This window comes from Vanessa tameamea, chromosome Z (genome assembly GCF_037043105.1).
Source record: "Vanessa tameamea isolate UH-Manoa-2023 chromosome Z, ilVanTame1 primary haplotype, whole genome shotgun sequence".
Lineage (NCBI taxonomy): Eukaryota > Metazoa > Arthropoda > Insecta > Lepidoptera > Nymphalidae > Vanessa > Vanessa tameamea.
This window is the reverse complement of record NC_087341.1, coordinates 4234271-4258450: the sequence shown is the minus strand read 5'-3', so window position 1 is coordinate 4258450 and position 24180 is coordinate 4234271. Positions and strand designations below refer to the sequence as shown.

Below are 24180 nucleotides of genomic sequence, written 5' to 3'. Positions count from 1 at the left end.
ATAGTGTAATTGAACGACTATTATATATATATTTTAATGACTCGATGGATCTTATGACATGTTTAATACCTTGGTATTTTAGTATTTCGTTATTATTTTTATGATATTAATAAAATATTAACACGTGTTAAAAGAAAACTCATATTAAAAATAAAAAAAATATGAAAGGAATATGTTGTTTCATTTCAATTAGCTAGACTGAAGTACCTACTTAGTTTTGATTTTACACAAGTACATACGACACGGGGTTTTAAATCCCAGAACCTGACAAGTGGATGTTTTCACGAACGCTCTTAAATAATGAACAAATTCAGTCACCTGCATCAAACATCACGAACTCACATGATTCGTTTTAAGTTAACATATCACACTTTGCTTTCACTATCTAATACCGAGATTTATAAAAAAGAAAGTGTTAATTTTTGTACAAACAACTGCTGGTTTAAAAGATAGTAGAACATATTTATATATATCATACTAGTTCCCATCGCGGCTTGGCTCGCATCTGAGTGTTCGGTCGCCAGGTATTAGATATAAAAAGTTGCCTCTTTCCATGGAGTTCAAGCTTGCTTTATACAAAATTTCAAGTGATTCGCTTCAGTGGTTTGTCCGTGAAAGAGCAACAGACAGACAGACAAAGCTACTTTCGCATTTAATGTTATATTTAAATATAATACTACTATGGAACACGGCTGTGTTTCTTTCAGCACTACTAAGTTAATTTGCATTTCACGAGGTACAATTTACACACTTATTAGATCCTCGTAAGTAGGAAAACGTGGTAACGGATTTAAATGCAGCTTAGCGAAATAAGATCCAAGCCTTTAGTCAAGTAAGATACATTTGCCTAGCATTGGGATAATTACGGGCTGTTATTTAAACAGAGGTATTCAATATATGACTCTCAAATCAATATCAGTGTTATGAGCACTAATAGTCGGGCTCGCTAAAAAGAATTATGAATCCTACGAAAATTTAAGCGCCAGTCGCAACTATACCATGTTCGTATGATGAATTAGCTTGGTTTGTATTATTAGGACAGTCGAGGAGTTGAGGGTATAAGGGTATATATATTGGCATAAAGTTTTGAGGTCTCTGCTAACGAAATTGAAAATATATCGTTATTTTATAATTGTTCTAGAGTTAATATTTGACTATCGAATGGCTTCATTTGTTTTTCAAGGCACGGGAATTTATACAGGCAACGTTCTGAGAACTTAAAAATTCACAGAGAGAAAAACTTAATACCTTTATATTCTCACGACTGTATTGAATATTATTTTGTATGTGACTATTATTGTCTAAAATTAATTAAAATGAACTTTACCCTTGTCTGAATAGTCGGATGCCCTCGTATACAAGAAGTTAAGATAAATATAAAAACGAAAATTTCATTGTTATTATGAGTTAGCAAAAGATTAAATTATGCACACGAATTAAAATGTCTTACATAAACTAACATTCTTAAACTTAGATATAAGAATATAAAGATTATGAATTCGCAGTGAAATGTACATATTGCTATGGCTTATGTAATGGTTACATCGTGAAGTAAATAACGGAAACGAAACGACTCGGTCATCATAATTCCGCTCGGAACAGCAATTAACATGTTTCTGTTACAGAGACAATTGTGTTCATGGAGTGAAAAATTACCGTACACTCGTATAGGTAGATGTCATTAATTATAATAATAATAAATATTAGACATCACATACATCACTCTGATCCCAGTGTAAGTAGCTAAAGCACTTTAAGTTATGGAAATTCAGAAGTAACTATGGTAACACAAACACCCAGACCCAAGACAACATAGAAAAATAATGTACTTTATCTACATCAATCGGCGTACCCATGAAAACCGGTGTACACACTACTCGCCAACGGAGGTCGTCAAATTATTCAACGACTTTTTAAGATTCTTTATCGAGATAGTTTGGTGGATTGAAAACGTCGATCTTAAACGAAGAAGGTTCCAAGGCAGATTTCATTTAAATACGGAATTGGTGGTGAAGGAAAACGTTGTGATTAAATTTTGACAAATGTCAACTAAACGATCCAGAGATGAAGTTAAGTGTTGAAAAAACTCCAAACATATATTTAAATACGAGGAGAAGGCAGCTTTTGCCTTAACAATTATATTCTGTTTTGACTTATTTTTCTTTGAAATGGGAAAAATCTTTATATCATATATTTTTTAACGGAGTAATGACAGTAGAGTCAAAATCGGCTTTGAATTTAATATAACGGTAGACGCAAGTAGATTACATTTTTGGACTGTCGACACACAAAAGATATATTGAGTAAAGATTATTAACAATGCTTGAAAATAAACTATTATCAATTATTATTTTTGAAGTGAAACAGTAGAAGTTACATTATTAATTCTTTCCATTTTTTGTTTAAAAAATACTTTTAACCTTTGTATAATAATAATACAATACAATAAAATACTTTTATTGAAAAACAAATACATACTGTGAGAATTGATTTAAACGTTCGAAAACATTCGAATCAAGAATAAACAAATAAGAAACTAATTAGAATAATATTTATTATAAGTGTGTTTATAACATTTTATTTAACTTGAAAACATGAAAGTAAAAACGTATTATAGATCTTAACTTACGATGTAAACTGATTGACATATGACCTTTGCGAACTGTGGGAGAGTGCGTTGATGCGGTATTTTCTAGTACTTGACGATTTTATCACCAAAATGATAAAGCGTGTGAGAATAACATTATGATAATTGAAATAATTATGACTTTTTCAAAGTATTAAGCAGATATTATGATTCAAATTTGTTTTCGTTATGTTAAAAGGACTTTAAATAATCATTAATTTAACTCCGCACCATTATTCCAGTAAAAGTTAGACTACTTAACATGGATATTGCTCAATTAATATACTTTAGTTATTTCCTTGATATTATGTCTTATCGCATATTACTTGGGGTGGTCTTTGGGTAAATAGTAATAGCTAGTCCGTGATACCACATAGCCCGAGGTTAGAGGCAAATGTCCTAAGTGAGCTCAAACAAAATGCTCCTAATCCTAACTTCCGATTTACTTGTACAAAGTCAGGATGGGCTTCTGTTTATTATAATCATAAGCTGGTACAATTACGAAAACCGTAAATGTTTATACATTACTAAACCAATATTGGAGGGTTCATTATAAATGTGAGGGATAATTTTTATTTATTTTTTGTTATTTGTCATGTCTTAATTACTCAACTGCCCATCGTAATTTTTTTTACATCTGTGTTCAGGGATACTGATAAGGACAAAGGATACTTAGCACCTGCCCGGCTGCCCCCCTCGCACTCGGTCGCGGGCGGTCACAATTTATAAATATAAGTATCAAACAAGATATATTACATAAGGAATTGAACTTACGCAGTCTGTGCTTAAGTTCGCCGGTTACACAATCACCCTTCACTTCCGAACGTTCCGATTCCCATGAATCATGATAGAAAGCTCGTACAAGGAAGGTTTCCTTCCCGTCTAATTTCTTCGAAGCCATTTATAAATACTTCATGGATACTCTACTAGTCTCGGCATTGTTCGTGAATAAGCGAAGAATACGTTCATAGCTGTGAATAAAAGCATATTATAATTCAACCTGGGGAATAATTATTGCGTTATATTTAATTACGAAAATCCATTAGGAACGAAAACCAATATTTAAAAAAAAAAATAAACCTTTTCTTTTTATATTTCACGGCTATTCCAGAGTTTTATTAGTTTATATTTAGTATAGTTTTATTATATATATTATATTTATTTATATAACTTAATATTATTATTTATTTTGTTAAATGAAATTAATAAAATAATGATTACAATTAACCATGTTCATATACAACTGAATTTTATTTATATATATAAACTTGTTTGTATTTATAAACTTTACATTTGTTTATATTTTTATGTTTCGAATAGATTATAAGTACTTAGTAATTAACGAGTAACTTCTTATTGTTTCATTGCATAATAAACTCGCGCCGAGCAATTTTTATCTTAACAAGAAGGTCGTTGCTCTATTTCAATACCAATTTTGGAATTTAAAAACAGTGATGATCTAAAAAATCTAAATCATAAACAATATTTTTGGTAATATCAATGTTTCATAATGTCTTGTGTAATATATGTAAAACTAATTATACGAAGTGTAAAAAAATATAATTTAACGTTATTAGAAGAATAATTAAACGTAATAAATTAGGCTTGCACACGATTGCACATTTATAACTAAATTAATTGATCAAGGACAATTATATTAAATATATATATATAGTATTTTAGAAAATAGCAATTCCTATTGGTGAAATTGTACAGTGAAAATCTAACATCGAAACGAATAACTAATTATACCTACACCAATAGGCTTATTTATGGTAGAGATGGAGCAAATTCATAAAAAATATTTCTAAATTGTTTTTAGTCATTATATAACTAAGTAAATAATATAACATCATTTTTGACGATGTAAACACTCAGCGCCTTACAAAATTGTGAAGCAATTACGTTTAATTTAAACTTAGAACAAAAATACAAAAGGCGTTATTTTTGTTCAATAAAACCTACAGGATACTTAATAACATGTAATGAACCAAGAATAAAATTATGTTCGATTCCTTTTTTAAATATAAAAGCAATATATATTATCTTGATTGAACTTATTACATGATCTAGATGTTAGAGGACTCTTTTTATGACTTCGGTAGCCTTGTTTTGCTTGTATGTCTGATACCCTACTTCCAAAAATCTCTTTGCTAGCAAGGACTTGAGAGAGAAAGAATAGTTAAGAAATCGTATAAGAAACGACTTGCAGTACTATAACGATTTGTAAAATTAGGCGTAAAATGGGTTATAAATAAATTAAGAAATATAACAAAACGATTTTCCATCTTATCTCAGAAGTTGTAGGATGAAATACCTGAAATAATTACACTTAATAGTAATAGTCAAATATATTACATAAAGCCTTAATAAAAATAATTTAAAACATAAATATAACATTTTTTAACAATATTTGCACAAATACTGATATTATGAATTTAAAAATGATTCAAACAATTATATTTGATAAGATCATTTGCCGACTTGCCGTTTAAATAGTTACTTTTATAAACATTTGAGCAATACAGAATTAAAATAAAATACCTGCCGGCTAGAATTATCGATAATTCTACATACAAGTGACATACAAAAAATGTATTGTTAAAATAATTTATTGTTAACTTTTTAATTATTTTAATTCTTATAAATATCTAAGAATTTAAATAAAATGCATTAATTTTATTTACTCAATCTATTTACATTTTACAGTCGACATATTTTATTATTAAAATAAATTAAGATACTACAGTGGTTATTCTGTTATATCACCGCAGTGTCCATTCTTGATGAACACAGACTTCTGACATCACTGATAAAAAACAAATTTATACCACAAAAAGTTTCCAGATAATTTAAATTTTGTCACCATATTTAAGTTTTCCTCTAACAATTGGAGAACCTTGATCCTGTGATCTTGCCGACTCCTGACTTTGTATCACCCTTGTTCTGTAATCTCTTCCTGACGTTTGAATATCTTTTACCATAAAACGATCCCTAGGTTCCATGAGAACGTTGCTGTAATTTGGTTGATGAGACGCTTCTTTATTCTTATTAGTAGATTTTAAATCAGGTATATATTTTGGAGATTCAGTGTGAGGATTTTCTGTACTTTGAAAACTATAAAGATTTGAACTAGGCATGGCAGAAGTCGCTGAAGATGCAAACTCTGTCGTTGAAGGAGTCGGCGCTGCAGCATAATGGAAATTATCGTTGGAAGCTTCAGGCACAGATATTTGTTCACCTTGAAGAGCCTTCGCTGCCATCATAGTGTAGTATTGATGGGCTTGAGAAGAATCTTTTATCGTGTATGTTCCCGTTGTTACTGATTCACTATTTTGTGATCGCTCAAATTGATCGTCATTTTCTAACGCCGTTGGGCCGTCATCCAAATCATCTACAAAACTTTGATCTTCCAAATGATCAACGTATGTTATGTGATCTTGATTGCCGAACCTAATATTTTGGGTCGATATTGACTTTTTATTTCCCTTTTTACTTTGATTTGAAAATCCAACGTCATTTTTATCCTCAGACGCATAAACGTTTGACGAGGAAGCAAACGTATCGTATTCATAGTTATTTCCATAAGAATCTTTGAAATTAACGAAGGGGTCTCTTACTTTTGTTAAGCTTGAAGGTGCAGAAGCTGATCCTGGAAATCTTTTAGGTTTATATTCGTGTACTACAGTCGATGACACAGAAAATGGAGCCGGAGCACTAGCTTGTTGCAGTCGATAATCATTTGATGATTTGCCATAATATGTGGCTACAGAATTACGAGGCTTTTTATTTTCTTTGTATCCAAAATCGGAAATAGGCCTATAATCTTCAAAGTTTGCCTCATCAGAAACTTCGAACGAGGGTACGGTCAATGAAGGCCTCTGTATTTTATTTGGTCTACTGTTTGGAGAGTAAATACTCTCATAGTAAGAGAAATCATTCGATGTGGGCTTAGAGAACTTTTTACTTTTTTGAGAATGTTTGATTTTATGTCTTTTTTGTGAACCACTGATTCTCAAACCATTACTATTATAAGAAACTTTCGGAGGCAAACCAAAAGACTCCTTATTTAAATCTATATCCGAAGAAATTTCTCCGTGATCATGAAATATATGATCATGTGTAACTTCGCGAGGATTATATGCAGCATATTCAAAGTGTCCCGCATTTCCTAATGACTGAAAATTACCAAAAGAGTGAGACGGTATGGCAATCAATGTTTGAGAATTTTTGAATGGTATTATTCCTTGTCCAGTAGAAATACTAGGTACTCCATTAAAGTGATCGACACCAACTACACTACCAATCTTTGGACCATCATCCAATATAACTTTATGTATATGTTCCTCGCTGTATGTATGAATATGTTCTGTGTCACCGTCCACAATTTTCTCTACTCGCGGTGGCTTTCTTATTTTCCTTATCGTTCCAGAGCCGTCAATGTCTGAATAAAATTGTTCATGAAAAGTCGATACTGGATGTTCACCGTCTGATGGGAGTGGGGGTTGAGGTTTATTTCGTATAACTACTCGTTTTGGCTTAACCTTTCGTATTACTTTTTTACGAGGTTGCTCGTTAATTTTGATAATCTTTACTCGCTTGGGAGGATGACCAGAAGAATGTCCAACGCTCGGAGATGAATAAGATGAGGGAACATATTCAGCGGGCTCTGGAGCCGTATCGTAATCTGATTCATCTATATCAGCGGGAGTTGGACCGTAGTATCCACGAGCATGGTATAAAGGCAAGAGTTGCGACGCCGCAGGGGAGATACTGGGTAGCCGCGGCTGAGATTCGTCGTAAAGATCCACGGAGTTTAATGGTACAATATTTGCCATAGTTGGCAAAACGTTCGTAGATACCGCCACTGTGCCCTCGGCACTCGGCATATAAGCCGGCGCATACTGTGAGGATGCAGGGTGGTTCGTTATGTAAATTTTCTTATGATGGTGGATATGCTTCACTTTCTGTGGTAGATGTATGCGGATCTTTTTCCTGTAACAAGAGAAAATTAGTGGTGGTATACTATTGTCTATTTATACTGTTTTTTTTCATTGTTACAAAAATTATTGTATAAGGAAAGTACATTGAAGGCACGGCATTCGCATGCAAGCTAGTTAAGTTTTTGTAGCGGTTCCGCCTAGAGTCAACGCACGCGTGACTCGACAGGCTTTCCCTCTCGACATCGAGACATCGCTACCCTGTTTGCACATCACACGTGACGTACAGCCAGCAAAATAAATTCCGTGTTGTAATTACTTTAATCAATATAATACGATGATGGTTAACTTAGACTTTCTAAAGTTATTTATTATAACGCCCATGTTAATTGCGGTTGTAAATGATTATCGCCTTGCTGGATTAGGATGCTTATTAATTAAGTTTAGTCGCTGATGCATAATTACTAAGTATATTAAACGCAATCGCGTAGCTTGAATTAAAATACGAAAAATTATTACAAAAGTGTGTGTCTTTGTATGAATGTACAAAATACAATGTTTGTTATATATAATGTTTACAAATATGTAAATAAAAATGTATAATTATTAAAAACTTACTTAGGTCCATCTGCCTTTACAGAGATGGAAGCAACAGCTACAAGAAGAGTGAACTGTAAAAACAGAAAAAATATATTATTATAGTGTTTTTTTTTTTAAATTTTTAATTACTATAATTTCTAATCACATTACATTTTCAAAAATATATATAAGGCTTGATATAAATAATTTAATAATCCTATCATATTAATTAAGTTTCAACTGAGCTACAAAGATTTATTTAAATTGAAGCTCTTTTTTTAATTGTCTGTTACATAACATTAGACTAAAGTGTAATTAAAAATTAATTCAATTGTATTATTGATTTAGCACTTTTGCGTTTGCATTGTGTACATAAATAATTTCACCCTTTAATTTATTTTCTCTTTTTATTTTTATGAAATATGAAAAGGTGAGAGAGTCCTCAAAGCAATACTTTTATCGTTTTTTTAATTATTCATTTCAAATATTTCATATGATTTAAATCAATGTAAAAAATCATATTGCGATTACGAATATGTCTCAACAATCTGATCTTCACCAAATATTATGCAATATGATAAATAAATCCTTCACAATCACAAATAACACTAAAATAGCAACAGTCCTTTGCACTGATCACAATCACGATAGTATCACGAAATCTTGATACCGACCAATTTCAACCAATCCATCGCCGGATGCTGCTGATCGGCGAGAGCCGAATTTCGTATTCACTTATGTTTATTAAATTGTTTGTTAATTTTCACGATGGACAAAACGGCACAGGACTTCAGGCTAGTATGATAATTGCCCGCGTTGCGCGTGTTTATTTATAACATTCATTTTCACGCCTGAAAGATTATAACGTAGCTCATGTGTGCGTAAACTAAGTGCGGGGTAAGTGAGAATTTAGTGAGTAAAGCGGCTTTTAAACTGAACGAATTTGAGGAAATTCCAAAAAAAAAGATGAAAAGTGACATCGTTCACGATACCTAAATGATCTTTGTTTACCCTTCATTATCCAGTAAGTGGAGAGTGGGAAGAGAGGAATGCCTTTCTTTTTGTACATTTTTCACTGTTCTTTGTGTCATTGGTGTCCAAAACTCTTATATCATGATGACTTAAAAAGGTTTATTTTCATAGTTATTTTTAGGGTACACTCAGAATTTATATTTTAATATTCAAACCCTGAGTTATTAATAGGAAAAATGACATTTATATATAGAGTCAATTCTTTAAAAAAAAAAAACAATGTTTTTAATAAATTACGTAATTCTTTCAACATTCGATTTAAATGCAGCAGTTTGTTGAAAGTTTGCAATAATATAGATTATCTATATAAATCGGAATAACAATTAGTATTATAATTATCAAGACATTGCGTAGATTACATAATTGAAATATAGCATATTGACATATTGTCAGAGCAGGCAGCGTATTTTGTCTTTATATTTAATAAAGATTTTGAATTTGTTAAATGCACGCCACTGAAATTAATTAACGGATTTTTATGCTGTTTTCACTGATGACGGAGTGATTCACGAGGAAGGTTTAGGTGTATAATTTAATGAGAAAAGTTGATTGAAATACGGTAATGATTGTTGAAGGCGTAAAAAAATGATGCTGACCATTCAATGTTATGACATAAATGTTTTATATCTTATCCCAAGCGAAGCCAGATCTGGTATGTAGTAAATATTTGGAGATTATTGACAAGATATTTTAATGTACCTAAGCATCAACAAAAAAAGTTATCTGAAAAAAAATTATGGCTGGGTTATATCTGTAAGGTATTATCATATTCAATATGGATCTAAGTAAAATAAGTTAGCAGATACATTTTCAATAATTATAGAATAATAATTTTAAAGAAAGCAAAAGCAAGTGGATTGGTCAATATATAGTGACGTCGTTCCTTGTACATTTATAAATTGCATTTGTTTGTGAAATCAATGAAGCTAACACACGTTTTACGTTTCAATTTTATGAACGAACAATATTAACATTACTCCTCGTTTATAATATGCGGCAAAATACAATGATCTCGTGTACATGTACAAATTACAATACAAGTGTCTACTTGTACTTTGTACGAGTCGTAAGATAAAGAAAGTTAAGGTAATATTCCTAAGGATATGTCGGACGGAAGGCCAATCAGGATCTGTGCATTTGGACTTGGTCGGTTAGTACCTATTCTTAACTTAATCGAGTTCCGTAACGAAAAAATTACGTGACGTTGCTGTCATGAAGTAATTTTATTAATTCTGTTAATAGATGACCGTGCGATCTGATAGGAGGACAATACGATACGTGCTGTAACTATGGTACGGGAGAATCGAGATTATTTTCTCTTCGGAAACAAGTTATGTTTTAATCGTACTTCTATAACTGACTAATAAAGAACGTGAGTATTTACTTATAGCCCAAGCGCTTCTATAGCAAAATACATAAAGATTTAATTAATTTAAAAGTGTAATTATTTTCATGCCGTTTTCCATAGAATCCACATTCAATTATTATGACTAAGTCTCTAAGTTATTAAGTATTTATTGTTTACTAACACTAAATTAACTATGTTGTCAGAAAGTAAGTAGTTAAAATGTTACTTCGTAAACTATTAGATAAAGTATATTTCAATTATATATTGAATTAAAAAGTTAAGAAATATAGTTATAGATACGGTATATGAATTACTAAAGCGCATTTCAACAGCTAATTTGTATCATGGAAAGATAGATTAATACTATAGTGCCGATAAAGTACTCCTAAGCGTCGCGTGCGCACCCGAACGCGTACGTCCGCATTAACGCATTACATACTTGGATAGGGTTGTCACAAACAACATACTATAAGTCATTAAAAATATTTAAATATACTTTTCAATAATCTATACAACAATGATGTATTTGAGATATAAATATTTTAATAATGAAGAAAATATGTATTAGATCTCGTGGTTGGACTTTGTGTAAAGTCGCCACTGAACCTCAATATCTTTTATAATTTATTTTGTATAGTTGTGTTACTAAATGCCGATTTATATAGAACAGTTATAATTTTAGGCACAATAGACATAGCATGTTAGTTCTTAAAACAGCACAATAAACTTATGGAATTCTTATATATTATTGTATTGATATTCAACTTATTATAGTGAATTTCTTATTGGACCAATTGATTATGGACTAGCTAGTGATAAAAGAATACATTAAAAACGATAAACTTTTTATAGTGAACGTTTGATTTATATTTAATATAAAAGTAAAACGAAATTTTGTTTTCTATAACATTGAGGTTTTAATCAAAAATGATAATTTCTTTTCCAAATATTTACATTATTTGCAACCCTGATCGTCTCTCGATCACATAATCGTAGCAATAAACTGTTTGTTATAGAGGAAACCGACACGCATACCCCAATAGCTCACGTTAATGCTCCATTTAATCATTATTTATGAAAATCCTAAACCGAATAACAGATTAAATAATTATGATTCTAACGTAATACAAAAAATATATATAAACTGTTTAAAGGTTTATTGAAAAATGGTCACCATTGAATGCGGTCTGCAGTACCTAATTAAGTGCGGATTTATACAGTTGACCTTGATTTGAATGTACTTTCTCAAATTTCGATTCAAATAATGATAATGTATTTATCAAATTAAATTATTTTTCCAATTGAATATATAAATTTATCGTTAACATCTTTCATCATCATTTATCGTTCTCTCAATGCATCAGAAAAAGTAAGTCCTTATAAAATGTAATTATGTCATTAATCTATTTAATGAACTGATCAGAACATGATTCTTAAATAATTGGTTTCAGAAAAAGGCGGAACAAATCACTTTGTAGAGCTATTCTGTAAAAACAAACACGAAACTCACCGCAGAACACGATCGTAAACGTTATCAGCGACATTGATTAAATACATCGAAATATTTAAAATCCAAGCAACCATGGACTCACTTTTGACAAGGCAACCTAATACTGAATGGAGTATTACATTACTCGTTCCTTCTGTTTCAAAACAAAAACAATGAAATAACTGATGAGGTATATAATTTGTGTTCCTGTTTGAATCTGGAAAATTCAATAATTGTAATAAAGGAAAAGTTGGCAACCTATTATTTTCCAATTCATCGCTAATTAAATACCTCCTAATGATCGATTATCGTCAGTAAAAAATCGGCGAATTTTATCGAAAAAAGTCAATTAAAGTCAACATAATTTAACAATATCCGTCAGACATTTTACCAGGGGATTATCTGCGATTTATTTCGATAATATTATCCGACATATAATCTTTGTCATCATCAAATAACAGATGAGCCTATATATTTCTTATACTGTTAGACTAATAATAGTTATTATATTTGAAAGATGCAACATTAAATCAGCGTATCATGGTCTGTTATCAACATTTCACAGGAGAGATACGAAGTGAAATCTTATAGAATCTCACTGTCGCAGGCAACAACAAACGATACAATACAACAAACGATATGATTACAATTGTCAGCGACCCGTCAATCCGTGTCTAAAACCGTATTATTTTATTTATTTTAGTATTATGTATAAATTAATGCAAACAAAACAATTTTATATTCATACAATATCAATCCTGCCGTGATATAATTAGTGTAATACAAGTCTAGTTCATAACAATAAAAAAATAATAAAGATACATCATCTAATAATTATGAATGTTTAATTATCACACAGATAAGAGTTAAATCGGAGTCATATGTTACATTTAAATGGAAATTAATATTTATTAATAGTATTTTTTATTATTCAATATTTATATTAAATAACTTTTGCTATATATGAAAGTTTTCTTGATTTTAATAATTGCACGGCACGTGTATTGTTATACAATGTTGAACATTTCCTATTAATATTACGTTACTATAGATCCGGTGGAAGTCTTTAATGCAAAATTAAAAAAACTATTTGGAGTCTATCATGCGAAAAATAACAATCATAGTTATACAAGATCTGTGGAGCTATTCGGTCAGAATAACGCATGAGACTCGTTGTAGAACTCGATCGTGCTGTACCCGAAAGTGATGTGTGAGAACGAATAAAATAATTATCCGTCCGACCGTTCAAAATCAAAATATTCTTTTATTCAAGTTGGATCATAAAATCACTTATCAATTGTCATGTCACAGTGTTGAATTAAATGTAAAGCTAACCCCGGTTCGAAAGTAGATTCTACCGAGAAGAACCGGCAAGAAACTCAACGTTATACACGGTAAAGCCTCACCTGTCGTATTGTTTTGTTTCTTACAGAATTTCTTCATAATTAATAAAATCATTAAATTGAACTAAGAATATAAATGGCTCCTAGTATTTACAAGAGCCAAGTGTATATGTACATTTCTGGTAGTTAGTGTGTGTTTTGATCTCCCAAAGCAGAATCTATACTTGGCTTGGCTTTTGTTTTGAATTTTACAAATTTCAAACATACTTGTCTTAGATTTTTTGGTTCGTGTGTAAATGTGGTATACAGTTCTTATAGTTCCAGTGTCTAGGGGGAAAGGTCTCTATCAAAAGCCATATTCGATATTCAAATATAAAAAAAGTATTAAATAAATATATAAGAAACGTGCAACAATTACCACTGATTATGAGTCGAGTCGTTACTCCGGGAGTACAAGTTATCAAACGTGTTAATCATTATACTTAACAATTTATGATATCTTAACAGGTAGCGGGAAAAATAACGAAGTACATATAAAAATAGTTTAAGTGTGTAATTGAAACTTTTTCCTGCTTTCTAATAAGATTTACCGTTCATTGTAAGACTGTGGTTCGCCGAATTAACATGTACCTACATACTTTTTATTCGATGATGTCCTAATGGATGACAGTTTTTTCTGTCAAATTTTCTATTTGTTTTATTTGAAGCTCAAAATAATTAGATCGAAATCAAATCAAATCAAAACTTTACTATCAAAATCATCGACATTTGAAGTAGTTGAAGTTTTTTTTAAAGTACGTAAAGTTCAGTTTAGATAATTTTCCTATTCTACTAAAACAACGATCCAGGTGCCTTTGAAGAACCGAACAGAAGATAATCCGAATGAACTAGTAGAATATTTAGTAGATTTTACCCTCTGCCTTTATCAGATGCAATTCTACCACATAAGTAAAGTACTATTACAATCGAAGAAGGAATTAAGATAAACCAACCTTAGATTTACGTATTCCATGCGATTTGCTAAATAGCTCAGCTATGTATATAGTGCACTACAAACAGTTCTTGATTAATATATCTTTATTCATATGTCACTACCTTAATTTTACTTCTAAAGTTCCGATAACAGTTTCATCAACGTTCAAAGCGCCATTTTTTCGCTAATCCATAAATATCATAGTTCTGGACCAATGATGTCGAATGTTGTTTATTTGGCTTTTGTCCTCTTGTGGTTGGAATAGATTTTTTTGATTCGTAGACATCAACATTTATCAATTAAATAAAACGATCTCTGAAAATAATAAGAGAACTTTGTACTTTTTTCAATATTATAATACCAAAAGAAGTGTTTCCACATATTTCCGAAATGTACAAAAATATGAGATAAGGTGTCGGCCAGAATAAAATGTAGATTCTGTAGTACAAATTTACTGGAATAAAATATATTTCAATTTTCTTGTTGAATTTTGTTTGCGGGTAGTTTAGTTAAACTGCGTCTCCTTCTCTCGATTGTTAAATCAAAGATGATGAGAGAGATAAATGTATTATTGTAACTAAACACCGTTAACCAAAAGGTTGAGGTAGGTCGTTAAAATATGTCATCGTGTTAGATTTAATCATATAATATGCAATGTCATTTCTCTCACTGTTACAAACGTTACGCCTTTTTTTTTAATGTTTATTGTTGTTGACTCACGTGACCTTGGCGGAATGTCGGATGAATTAACATCTGTCATCTGCATGTACCTTTAGAACAACGAAATTTTGGCCTAAGGGAACATGGCAAGTAAAGCTAAATAATAAAACTCTTAACGCCGCTGTTGTAGTGTCTTGAGACTAACCTTGCTTACTTTATACTTTTTATTGTACACCACGCAGAGAAAATAAATAAATACAACATAGATACAGCCTTAATAAAAGACGCGTACAATTTTGGCGACCTTATCGCTAGCATAGCGACATAGCTATCTCTTCCAGGCAATCAAAGGTGTAGGTTAGGATAGCTCATAGAATATGACGTGGGTGGTGCTATAATATAGAATAAAATAACATTGCTTACTTATTCTTCAAAGCGATACAGGTCAAAACTTTGTATTGATGTTTGATCATGTAACATATATTAATAAATGGTGCGTGAAACATCACACCTAAAACATGTGACGAGTTCACAAGAGAGAAATCATACATTTGTAAAAATGTATTAAGCTCTGAGTTGACATGATAAATTACTACACATATAAAACCTTTAATAACAGTACCATTATATATGTCAATCGAAAACTGTTTCTTTACATACCAGTTATGCCCATTCTGGGCCGAGTACGTTGGAAAAATAATTTCACTGTAAGAAATTAAATTGCTTATAAGAAAATTATTAAGTTTGTATAATTTTGCCGATATATTGCCAGAACTTTCACATTTTCAATATAATCTGGAATTATCTATAAAATCAAAGCATAAAAGCAAAATTATGGCGTAAAGAACACCTATGCAATGATATTGGCAAGATGCCAAGAGGAACAGGAAGTATTTGTAGTTTAAGGGGACTATATGAGCTAAATGCAAGTTTTATAATGCAAAAAAGTATATGATCCAATGCAGTAAACCAAATGAAAAAAATATATGATAATCTTCAGGATACATGCTAGTTATTTGTTATTTTGAAAACATGATGTAATTAATTTGGTACAATAGAAAAAAATCACAAACTTACCTCTAAAATAATCTTTTAACAAATAATAACTATACTTATATACATTCAATAATTCTGGTTTTTGTTAGATTATTCTACAAGCAATATACTAGTTTACCCTTGTGTCACTTTTTTAGTAAAATCAATAGATTTTTTAAAATCAGATATTCTTATTTTTGAACAAAATGCGTACGCATGTGTGCGTAAACGGCGTGTACAGACATTGCCGGCCGAGGCCTGATGCTATATAGATCTTTTCGTTACGAGATATTTTTTTGGAATTTTAATTGTAAATTCATTGTTTCATGTTTTCTTATAATAAATATTATTCTTTCTTGTAAATGAATATATTAAGTTAAAATAGTGTAGTGAGGAAAACTAAAAAACTTTTATATAAATTAAGCGCCGACCATACATATGAACTATATTAAAAGGTAAGAGTATTTTATTAGTAAAAGTATTTTTTTTTATAAATTATGGATATTGAAAACATCTATTAGAAAAAATGTGCAATCAGTTCGCATAGAATCAGATTTTTCGAGCTATTAGAGATATTTAATTATTACGATAGAGTATTTGGTCAAAGTAAGGAAAACGTCAATTGAGAGTGAGTACATTCGACCCCCATGAACTCGAAGCAATATGATATTTTTCATTAAAACTACTATGCGACAAATATTTAGATACATTTTTTTTAAGTACATGCATGCTTTTATAATTAATAACATATATTTATTTTTTACAGAATAAAGAAAGTCGAAAACAATAACACGGAAGCTATTTATATTGCGTAAGAGTTTAATTTTATCGATTTTGTTTATAATAGGAATTAAAGTTATGTATGAACTAATTTTAATAATAAAAAAAAAGTAAAGTCGTAATAACATTGTCATCGAGACTAAATATGTGTGCCAACTTTCAGATCCATAGCTTCAGTGGAAGTGGGTGTAATATTGATTGCAAGATTCCAGAACATATGTACATACATTCATACGTGCAAGTGAAATTAAATAACAGATTTTAATAAAAAAATTAACATTAAATGTTTTTTTGTTGTAGTACCAGAGATAAATAAAAATATTTTAAGTTTAATTAAATCAGTTTTATTTTTTAATCATTTTCGAATAACAGTCAAAAGCAATACAAATAATTCTAATATCCTATCTATTTTTATGAGATTTATGATTAACCTAGTATGATTAACCTAGTTAACCAATGAGTCAACCAAATCGACTTGACGACATTTTTTTGTAGTAAATATTTAGATGCTTTTTTTTTAAATTGAATATATATTTTTTCTCTGGGAACCGTTATTAATAAAACGAACAAACACTACGCTATATGTTACCCCACGGTTACTACACTACAGATTTCGAACACTTACGATTTTATTATATAAATAGATTATCAAACTTTTATAAAATGTTAAAAATTGGTATGTTTTAATATTTAGTATAAGAACTAATTGTGGTATAATGATATATATTTCATTATACTTATGTTCCCTATCAACTAAATTATAATGTAACGTGTCAAAGTCTTCAGTAATTTTCCTGAAGTAAGGTACGTTTCGTAAATAAACACCCGAACAAACAAAACATACTTCTGTAACAAAATATACCTATTGTGATACTACATCTATATTAATATTATAAACATGTTGGTGACTCTATCTGTCTGTCTATCTATAAAGCTTTTACGGTGAAACCACTGAGCCGAATTCGATGAAATTTTTTATGCAAGATTGAACCCCAAGAAGGGATATGGGCTAATTTTTATACTTAACACCTGACAACCAACGCCGACAATGGGAGGGAAGCTGCGGGCGACAACTAGTATTTAATAAAAATTAGTGCATAAGTTAACATAAATGGGAATTTAAGATTTTCAATTATACAAATATAACACTTTACAAAATGTCAATATTCATTTTGATTTCCGGCACACGCCAAATTTCCTCATCGACCTTGTTGAAGTTTTACAAATTCTCATAATGACATTTAATCTCATAATGGTTTTTTGCTCTGTAATACATAAAGGCGGAAATTTGACACATCATTATTTTTTTAGACATCTCATACACACACTTATGACTTTTAAACACCTGTTTATGTCATCAGTCTGACATTTGCCAGAAACTGCGCATTTAAAAAAAAAATACCATAGGTTTTTACAAAATTTCGATTAAAAAAAACTGATATTCTAATGTAAATCTCATCATTCGTTCCCACAGAAAATTGATCTTGACTATTAAAATGTTACGAGGCAGTAACCAGGTTAATTGTGCCCAATTTCTGAACCGTTTTATTACCCATGCAACTATTAAATTGTTATCTCGGTTCGTCAGTCTTTCCACGCTTCAGTAACGTTTCTCGGACGTTAAAAGTATTTTGTGACCCTTGTTTCGTTGAAAACGTACGATTTCAAATTCAAAATTAAAATATACTTTATTCTTAGTTCTTTGGTAGGCTTTTAAAAGCACTTTTGAATCGTCATTTAACAAACTATTTTAAGTGAAGCTACCAACGGTTCGGAATGCAGATTCTACCTAGAAGTACCGGCAAGTAACACAGTAGTTACTCATTTTCAACTTTTAAAAATACAAAGTCATGTATGTATATAATACATTCTGCCTGGAAGTCAACAAGTACTAGCCCCGCGCTTTTATATCATCTATAAAATTGAATAAAGACACACTTCAGCTGATATAGCAACAGCCTGTAAATTTCCCACTGCTGGGCTAAGGCTTCCTCTCCCTTTGAGGAGAAGGTTAGTAGCATTTTCCACCACGTTGCTCCAATGCGGGTTGGTGGATTCACATGTGGCAGAATTTCGTTGAAATTAGACACATGAAGGTTTCCTTAACGATGTTTTTCTTCACCGCCAAGCACGAGATGAATTATAAATTAGGCACAGGAAAATTGAGTGGTGCTTGCTTGGGTTTGAACCCGCAAGATTTACGCGTTCTAAACACTGGGTCATCTCGGCCCAGCTGATATTAAATAGCAACATTTGCCATAAATATTTCATCTTTATTTACAATGTTATATTTAAAAAGATATAGCCTTGCAAATCATTTTGACCAGATCGAACTAAAAAGCGATTCACTTTAACGTCCGTAAATGTTAGGAGCTATTTAATAAAAATCGGGACTGCATATTGTACGTATGAGGTGCGGGCGAATTGGGCGCCAATTCTTCGGAAATCAATTCATGGCCGTTCAGCGGTTTTCCCATTCCACTAACACAATGATCTATTTGCGGTTCGGTCGAAATTGGATCGGAACATAATTGGGATCGTATCATACACGATATAAATAATTGTCCCTCAGTAACGATTAAGCTGAGGTTTATTTTTTGAATATCGAATAGGAATAAACTCGGGAACGTATCATAATCGTTATAAGTTCGTAGAATTGCCCTCCTGGTACTCTTTTCCGGTGGAAGAATCGTTCAACATTTTCTATTTAAACTACTTATGTGTATGAACCCAGATGGCCCAGAGAACAGAATACATGGAATTTTACATTTTAATATTTAATCCAGTAAGCTTATTATATTATGTTAGTACTTTATCTCTTGCTTGTGAAGGAAAACATCGTTAGGAACCTAAAGCAAGGTACCCTGCCTCGTGCGTAACCAACCAGCACAGTATACGCATGATTATATCTCGTTTAGAGGAGATTCTTTCCCCAGTAGTGCGTTGCGTATGTAAATAATGGACAAAAGATTAAAGTCAGAAGAAATGTATTATTGTCGATGCAACCAATAGAATAAACGACTATAAGCTATTCAGGCAAATATTTCTGTGTTAAAAGAATATTTAAATATATCGTCACATACATAACAATTATGAATTTACTCATAATAAGTTAATTTCAATATTGAGTTTTTGCTTAATTTTTTTTGAGATCACAATGTTATTTATGTTTACATAATTAATTTTCTTTAACGATTCATTCGCCTGTAATTAGTACGTTCATTTCACATTTAATTTATGTTTTTATACGGTTTCAATGTACGTTTACAATGTGATATAGTTTAGCAAGGAGTCATACTAGGAACTGTATTGTTGGTAACGACAAGAGATTTATTTATTACAAAGAAAACAGCGTATATGTTATTGAAGCTATTAAAAAACTTCCTCGTTTTTTTTTTATTAAACTTGAAATAAAAAACGATCTTGAATCAGTCAGATATTTTTTTTAAAACTCATTAGCTGACATATGTATGTATTATATAATTTGCTGTGATGTCGTAGCGTCATACTATTAATCATTATCAAATATAAAGAAAAGAACTTTTTTTAAAGAATAGAGTTTTAAATTAAATTATATTTGGGAGTTATGACAAAAATATTATGCAAGCTTGATACAAAAAAGTACTATGGTAATGTATGTATGCACATAACGTATATATCTACATATACATATATATGTATGGAAACATATAAATGTAAAAAAGGTGCTATAGGTAAATTATTTCAAAAGCACTAACATTATAATATTGGCATCGTTTACGATAAACATACGCAGAACATATGATACGAAAATTACCAGCGAGTGTAGATTGATGTTTAGGTGTCAAGGCGTTGCGTGCGCCCGTACTTCCTACTTGCGCTTGCGCACCGGTGAAACTCTTTAAAATACGCGATCAGGGAAATGACAGCGCGAAAGTGATTTATTAATTTAACCAAAATGTTGAATATAGTTTAAATTACTTAGCATTAATGAACCTGATTAAGACTTATTTTAATTAGCTATGATTTTGTATTCTGTCTTATATTAGTTGAAATAAACAAAGAAACGTAAACGTACTCTTTCAGGGAATCGCTTGGAATGTTTTATTTTTATAAGTATTATTAATATAAAAAAAAACATTAAATTAAAAATGTTACAATAGGTGATTTTAATATATTTTATATTAAAATATAACTAAAATATAAATATTATTAATGTATTCATATATTTAATTTCATATTTGACTGGTGGTTAAAATAATAACTCATATTTACCAACTAATAATATATAAAAACAAACATCGATCATCTTAGCTTCTGTCGTTTCAAATTGAACGAAACAATCCGCAATGATGCGTCCGCAGTCATCTTCGTCGTTGTCCATTCACATAAACTCCATTATGACAATCATTTAACATCCGTACTTATTGAATTGGTTAATTTAATTCATTAGGTAAATCTCATATCTAATACGATCAACACGATCCAGCCAAGGTCCTTTCTGCACAATTTACAACCATTTGAATTACAAACGTCAAATCTTTACACATTATCTTATGAAATTGTATCAAGTACAGACGTCCCAGTAATCGTTTAATACAATTATATATGTATAGAAACTTCTATAAGTATCAATAGGGCGAGAGGAAGTGGGAAACAAACAAATTACGTATACACCATCGATACGTAGAGTTCATTCACTTTCCGTGCATTCTCCGAGGTTTAACGGTCCAGCCACTTATTATGAGAGATAATATTCTAACTTGTATAAAAAACTGAAAATGTTTACTAAGAACGAAATGGAATTTGTGATTCGGGTTCTGTGCTAGGTGATCGACTTTACTGCGACATTAGTATGTTAATAATATTACGTGGAATTAGGTAAATAGTTAATTTAAATTTTTCGGTGTGGCAATATTTCTAATTTTTATTTATGATATGATTAATTAATTTAGGATTAATTAGGGCCACACTAACGCTTATTGAAATCACTCATGTGCTTTTGGCGTGTAGATGGACAGTGTTTTTAAATTTTGATTTCGATCTCTTTGTGAAAAACCGCAAGAGATCCCGTGACTCACAATGACGAAGGTATTTATTTTTATTGCGTAGTCGGGATTACGGAGTATTTACTAAAGAAAAAAAAACTTTAATTGAGCTGAGATTAGTCATTAAAGTAATTCTTTAAGTGAATTTGTTACATTACAATTTTGTAATACGTTGAGAATAATAATATCGGGTTCAAGAAGGTTTTTGTAATGGTATCGGAGATCCCACAGGCTGGTGAGAGTCGTCGCGAGTGCCGAGAGCCAACGAGAAGCATCAATCTAGAGGCATGCTAAAGCCCACCGATATACTCCACAGTTTTTTACTCTTTCTGATTATTAGGCCACATTAAAATGTCAGACAGCGCTACTCAAACTGTGGCCCGTCAGCTTTAACAAAACTGTTCGTGTCAATACCCGCATTTGTACACTATGTGCGTGATTTCATAATATTTTCTTTAGAATCGGAATGAAAATTTAATTGCAATTATTTATTATTTTAATTAAAAATATAACGAAAATAATCGATAATTTATGTTAACCTATAAATAGTGTTGAAATATATCGGTAGGTATTATTTGAATCCGAAATATTTCTTAAATCAAGTGAAAAAGAACAAAAGTAAAACGATCCAATAAAATATAATTGCAAAGATGAAACGTTTGAGCAGCGCTGCGTTTAAGAGGAGGACTCTTTAAGATTTATTATATACAAGGGAGGAAGGACCGACCGTAGCGGTATATATTAGAAAGTCGGCTTATCTAAGTATTTTTTGTGTTACGTTAAATCAGGGATCCGACGGGCCCCGGGCAGAACTGACCGCTTCGTGACTACGATCACGACATCCTGTATGATGAACATACACAATCTTTACCTATGAACGATTTTACATATTTGATAATATCATGCATCTGTTCTTTTATAAAACTGTAAACTATCCGTTCGTTCGAACATCACGAAAAAAACTACTAGATCGGTTATGTTGAAATTATTTGTTTTTGACAGCTCATGATTAAACTTAAAAACTTGTAAGTATTTTAATTCTTGATGATAACAGGAACCGCATACATAAAAATAGGGTGCTAGATACAAAATAATGACATTATAGTAAATTAATATCATAGCGATCAAAGTGGAGAAAATAGGCTAGTGAAAAAATTATTGGTTTATATTATGACTAATAGATTTAAGATATTTTAGTGTCAAACTAATGCATTAAAAAATGTGTGATTAATATGTGATTTATGTTATATTACTTTTACTTTTCTCCTTAATTCGAATTTTAAATTTAATTTTTCACGTTTTACTTTAACATAATACTTAGTTCAAATACTAAACTAGTTTGTTTTGTAAAATAGAATAATATGAAAATTACATAACATTAAATAAACTACAATAACGTCGTATGTTCTCCGGAATTATAATATGTTTTCGTAACTTATCAACTACGCATTGTTTTCATTTTTGTATTTATATGCAAGTATACTGTTTAATATATCTTTATTTAAAGATAAACATACAAAGAAAAAACATTGTTAGATTATTATTAGATCGCAGTTATCGTTATGAATAAGGATACCGGGAAAACTTGATTGTTCAGCCTTTTAGCATAGACTTCCAGCTGGTCAAATTATTCCCTATCATTTGTTTTTCTACAGTTGTGCTTGCTAAAACCACTTATCTCATATACTAGATATATGGCATGGGCAGGGATTTACAATACTAAAATATATAGAGGGTGCTAATTTTATATGTAGGTATAGATTGTCTGAAAACGAAAATACAAGAGCAGATACGTATTCGTACTCGAATTACAAATAAATTCCGAACAACCGACGAAGAAACACAAAGAAAATAATCTTTATACATCTATGTATATATATTATCGACTAATAAAATTATATTACGCGTATGGAAATCAAACGCACATTCTAATAAGGGCTAATTGGTTGGTAATTAATGTAACTCTATATAATCAATTGTATTTAAAGTAACTCTATTATAAAGCTTTCATTAAATAATTATCATAAGTGTGTAATACGTTGAAATGTTTGAACAGATTTAAATATCTACTGTGTTCTTAATTTAAATATTTTTAACAAAAAACGGAGTGAAAATTTTCATGTTTTTTTTTGTAACAATAGAGATCCATGTTCACAAAAAAGTTTTTATGTATATTTTTTTTACGTTTTTTAAGCTTATTCCGTCAATTTGTTCGAGCGCGAACGTTCGCTCCATAAATAGATCCTGTAGCACGACCCTGACACTGGCGTATTACAATGTCGGAACGTTGCGAACGAAAGATCAATTTGTAAGCAATGCTTTGTGAAGTTGAATCCGTTATTTATGGT

General features: G+C 30.8%; 1 protein-coding gene across 1 annotated transcript; it reads right to left on the bottom strand.

Annotated features, from left to right (window-relative positions):
• Window positions 1–5354: 5354 nt before the first annotated feature.
• Window positions 5355–8978, bottom strand: LOC113404197 (uncharacterized). The gene is made up of 3 exons (XM_026645026.2): window positions 8820–8978; window positions 8185–8237; window positions 5355–7621 (listed from the first exon to the last, which is right to left on the bottom strand). Exons 1-3 carry the CDS (start codon window positions 8835–8837, stop codon window positions 5479–5481), a joined length of 2214 nt encoding a protein of 737 aa, XP_026500811.2. The 5' UTR covers window positions 8838–8978; the 3' UTR covers window positions 5355–5478.
• Window positions 8979–24180: the final 15202 nt, after the last annotated feature.

Bases quoted from the DNA above. Each gene is read 5' to 3' on its own strand.
- LOC113404197 (XM_026645026.2), bottom strand. The intron at 7,622-8,184 runs GTAAGTTTTTAA...CTCTTGTTACAG, and splicing joins GTAAAGGCAGATGGACCTAA to GAAAAAGATCCGCATACATC.